Source organism: Quercus suber, unplaced genomic scaffold, assembly GCF_002906115.3.
Source record: "Quercus suber isolate HL8 unplaced genomic scaffold, Cork oak 2.0 scaffold_130, whole genome shotgun sequence".
NCBI classification, from domain to species: Eukaryota; Viridiplantae; Streptophyta; class Magnoliopsida; order Fagales; family Fagaceae; genus Quercus; species Quercus suber.
In genome coordinates, this window is record NW_027069593.1 from 1,093,463 (window position 1) to 1,097,612 (window position 4,150).

General features: G+C 45.0%; 1 protein-coding gene across 1 annotated transcript; it reads right to left on the reverse strand.

Annotated features, from left to right (window-relative positions):
* Window positions 1-1,844: 1,844 nt before the first annotated feature.
* Window positions 1,845-2,843, reverse strand: LOC136068704 (uncharacterized). The gene is made up of 2 exons (XM_065776201.1): window positions 2,840-2,843; window positions 1,845-2,236 (listed from the first exon to the last, which is right to left on the reverse strand). Exons 1-2 carry the CDS (start codon window positions 2,841-2,843, stop codon window positions 1,845-1,847), a joined length of 396 nt encoding a protein of 131 aa, XP_065632273.1.
* Window positions 2,844-4,150: the final 1,307 nt, after the last annotated feature.

A 4,150-nucleotide genomic window follows, 5' to 3' on the forward strand; every position in this document is an offset into this window, starting at 1 on the left:
AAGCTTGCTTGTAATCAAGGCCTTCTAAAAAGAGGTCTGTGTGACTAAAGATACATGTCGAAGTATATGCTATGAGCATCATTTAAAGCATTTCAAGGGGATTAGTACCCCTCTGGATGAATCGTAAAGGTACTATCCTAGGTAAGTATAATTTTCTAACGAATGTTACAAGGAGCCTTTATAAAGTCGCAAGGGTCACGGCTATGATTCTGAATATAAAGTTATAATTCTTCCCCATCGTGTCAACTTTTATCCTTCTTACGGCCCGAGATCATAAGACAAGTGGATGAACGAACAAAGTAATAAAGAGTAACCATGCATGAAATTATAGATAATGGACGAAAACTTCGGATGTCTCTTATAACTTGCCAAAAAGAAAAGAGATACAAAGGATACTACAAGAATAAGAAAGGTAACTACAAGCAACTATTTGGTTAACTTTATTTGGAGCTTGGGAGGGGCTCTACTAGCTACCTCTTGGGAGCATCTTTTTCCTGCGCCATGGGAGCATCTTCAACAGGCGGGTAGTCGAGGCTAAGGCCTGTTCAAAAGTTTGGAGGCTGCTCCGTCTTTGAGCCCTGCTATTTCTTTGGCCGAGGATGGGTTCTTTTCTTTGCCAGGCGCTAATAATGGTTCCTGTTGACTGAGTGGGGAAGAGCCTGAGTCTGAACTTTCTCAAAGGCTCAGCAACAATAACAGATACCTCCCCTATTGCGGTAGAGGGAGTGGAGGCCCGAATAGCTGGGGGAAGTAAATGTTTTCAGGTTTCCTTAACTCTGAAGAGGATTCAACTCCAGCTCGGTCGAGGGCTTCCTGCCAAGTCCAGGCACAGTATTCTCAGCACACGACGGGAACCTCAGCTCGAAAATTATCCTCTGTCTCGGCCACTCCCATATTGTAACCCTGCTGCTCAGCGGCATCTTTTCCTCTTTCAGCCTCGGCTTTGGCTTTTTCAGCCTGATCTCTGAGCCTCTGGACTTCTTCCAGCTGTTTCTGCAGGGTCAGCACCTGTTCCTTAGAGGTTGCCAGCTGGGCGTTGGCATCACGTAAAGCCGCCCCTGGTCCTCGGCCTGTCTTTGGAACCCCTTTAGGGCCGAATCAGCACTTTTCCGAGCCTCCTCTTCGGCTGCTAACTTCTTCTTTAGCTGCGCGATTTTTGCTCGGAAGCATTCAGAGTGCGTACAGCTGATATCCTTTTCTTCTTCTCATCGTCTATTTGATCATAATAGGATTTGGCTATCTCCTCCAGCCTGAAGGTGGCTTGAACGGCCTAGAGAAAAAGGGAATTAGAAATATGCAACAATAAGAAATATATCTATACATACAATAATAGTCAAATAAAAAAATAATGTAACGGTTGTAGCATCGTACCATGCCCAAGTATCTTTTGGTGTTTTGAAAAACCTCGTCCCTCTTAATCGCTCTCAGCTCAGCCATGTCCTTAGGAAGAAGAAGTGTTTCTTCTAATGCTGAGGCAACTCGGCACCCAAGCCTGCCACTGAAGTCCCTAATTGAAGCATCCTCTTTTATAGGCCTTTTATCGAGCATAAGGGTTGGGAAGCCAGACCTCGGGATCCGAGGACCGAGTGGTTGTTTTATCTACCTCTCGCTGTGTTCCATGACTTGTTTTCTGCTGCTTAGCAGCTTTTGGTCCTCACCCTCGATGGTAGTAGGAGTCCGCCCAGCGTCCATCACTTCTTTGCCCTTCGGCTCTCTTCTCCTCTTCGGATCACTGGGCTCATTCACGGTCGTTAGGATGACTGAGGAGGTGGAGGGGAAGAGACGGAGCTTGGACCTGAATTTGCTTTTCCACCACCCTGCCAGACTGACCCTCAATTACTCTTTCAAGCTCCTCTGGCTTCTCCTTTGGATGACCATCTTCTTAGAAGTCGCTTCAAGAGACTGGGGGTGATCAAAAACTTCAAGTTCTCGGCAGAGTCGGGCAACTCCGCAAGTCCTCCGGGGATTTCTTCTTCTTCTTCTTTTTCTTCTTCTTCTTCTTCTTCTTCTCCTCCTTCGTCCTCTTCTTCGGCTTCTTTTTCTTCTTCTTCTTCTCCCACTTTTTGGGGAGTGGAGCGTGATGATGAAGCTCCGGTAGAAAGAATAGCCTCCGACAATGGTTCAGTAAAGGGCTCACCTTCAGGAATAAGTTCGCCCTCAGGAACGATGAATCCCTCAAAGATTACACTGATACGGTGGAGCCGAGGATCTTTTGCTTTATCACGCACTTGGGAGCCTGAAAGGCTGTGGACGCAGGCTTATACTTGAGTATTAAGTGTGCGGCTCGTAATTGGCCGTCGGAGGGATTCACATATATCTCGGACCGCAGAATTCTATCTAGGCTCTCCCTGTTGATCAGCCTGAGACGACGCCTAGTGGGGCGTTTGTCTGCAAAGTAATTAAAACATAAAAAGAAAATTCCATTAGGAATAAAAACTGCTTCAAAAAAAATAATAATAAATATTAAATAAAAAATAAAAAAAAATTTCTGACTTATCAGGGACGCATATCTTGGGAACCTCACCTGGTTGTCCCTCTTCAGTTGGGCAAGGCGAACCATCGTGCCACTCCCCGGAAAAAATAAGGAAATCATCTTTAAAACCCTTGTTTGAGGTAGGGAGGCACTGAATTAGTCTTACTGCAGGGTACCTCGACTTAAGGTAATATCCCTGATCCCTCAAATGATTGAGGTTATATACCCAATTCACATCGTGATGTGTCAAACCTAAGTTGTATAAGGCGTTTAAAGCCTCTATACTCCCGAGCACCCTGAACATATTCGAGGCGCACTGCGTGGGAGATAACGTAAAAAACCTAAGGTAATTTCTCGTCAAATTACCCATTGGGATATCATCCCTCCCTCGACAAAAGCTACCATGGGAATGACTACCTCCCCCGTTTTTCTATCATGCGACCAGGTTTGGGAGGAAGCGTACCTCATACCCACTGTTGAGGGAATCCTATACTTAATCCTAAATGATTTCATTTGCTCCTCGGAATCAACTAGATACTTAAATCTACCCATTTTCTAACAATAGCAGAGAACGAATTGATACAGAAGATGGAAAACTAGGGAGGGTTAAGGAAACTTACAAGTGTGGAAAACAAGCTCCTCGGACAGACTCTTGGTATTTATGAGAGCGTGGAGTAATGAGAGAAAGACAGATTCAATGAATACGTGCTAGAGAGAGTGATTTGTAACGAAAAAAGATTTGATTTGAAAGGCACTTTACAAGAGCACAGAAAGTAGGAGCGGGAAAAACCCCGCCCATAAATGCAAAGGATCCCCCACCGTTAGATTTGCATCAGGTCGTTGAACGTGTGGGACAACAGAGCAGTTACCATTTAATAATGGCGTGCCCATGACGCCGAAGCGTCAGGAGCGTGCCTTGGGCAGACAAAAAGACATTCTGAAATCGGGGAAACCTACGAAGTAAATGAGGGTTGGATATCAAAATCTCCTTTTTCCCGAGATGGCAAAAAGCGAGATTTTGAGGGGTATTGTGGGGCCTGTTAGTTAAAAAGGTATAGTAATCCTCAGAAATGGGCTCGGGGCCCAAAGGCCCAATCCGAGAACACGTAGTTATCCGAGGACAGCCTAAAAAGTTTTATTCTTATCAAATGGGTGGTATGAAAGAAACGAGTAGATATTATATACAGCGGCATAACACACGTCCGAGGACACCAAAGTCCGAGGTCAAAGTAACCTTCATGTTAGCGGAAAGACTCCACCAAGTTGTATCTGAACTGGAAATTGGATATAGCTTAGGAGGCGTCGGGGAAGGTAGCAAATATCTTTTGAGGCCATCACCTCCACATTAAATGCTTTCCAGCTAACAGTCTGGCCGCATTAATGTGGAGGTGATACCTGAACAGTAACTAAGCAGCTTTATGGCCACTAAGCTGAAGGTTCTGGTAGGTACTGGATGGGACAGAAAGGAGCTCCCAGGATAAGAACTACATGTGTACGATGGAAACAGGGGGAAAACGGAGTATATAACATAGGAATGAAGAAAACAGGAGGGGGGGGGGGGAGACAAAAAAGAAAAAAGAAAAGGAGGAAAAGAAAAAGAAAGAGAGACCAATTGAAAGAGAGCCGAGGATAATTTTCCTCAGAGAGCGAACCGAAAGTATCCCTTATTGATTGATG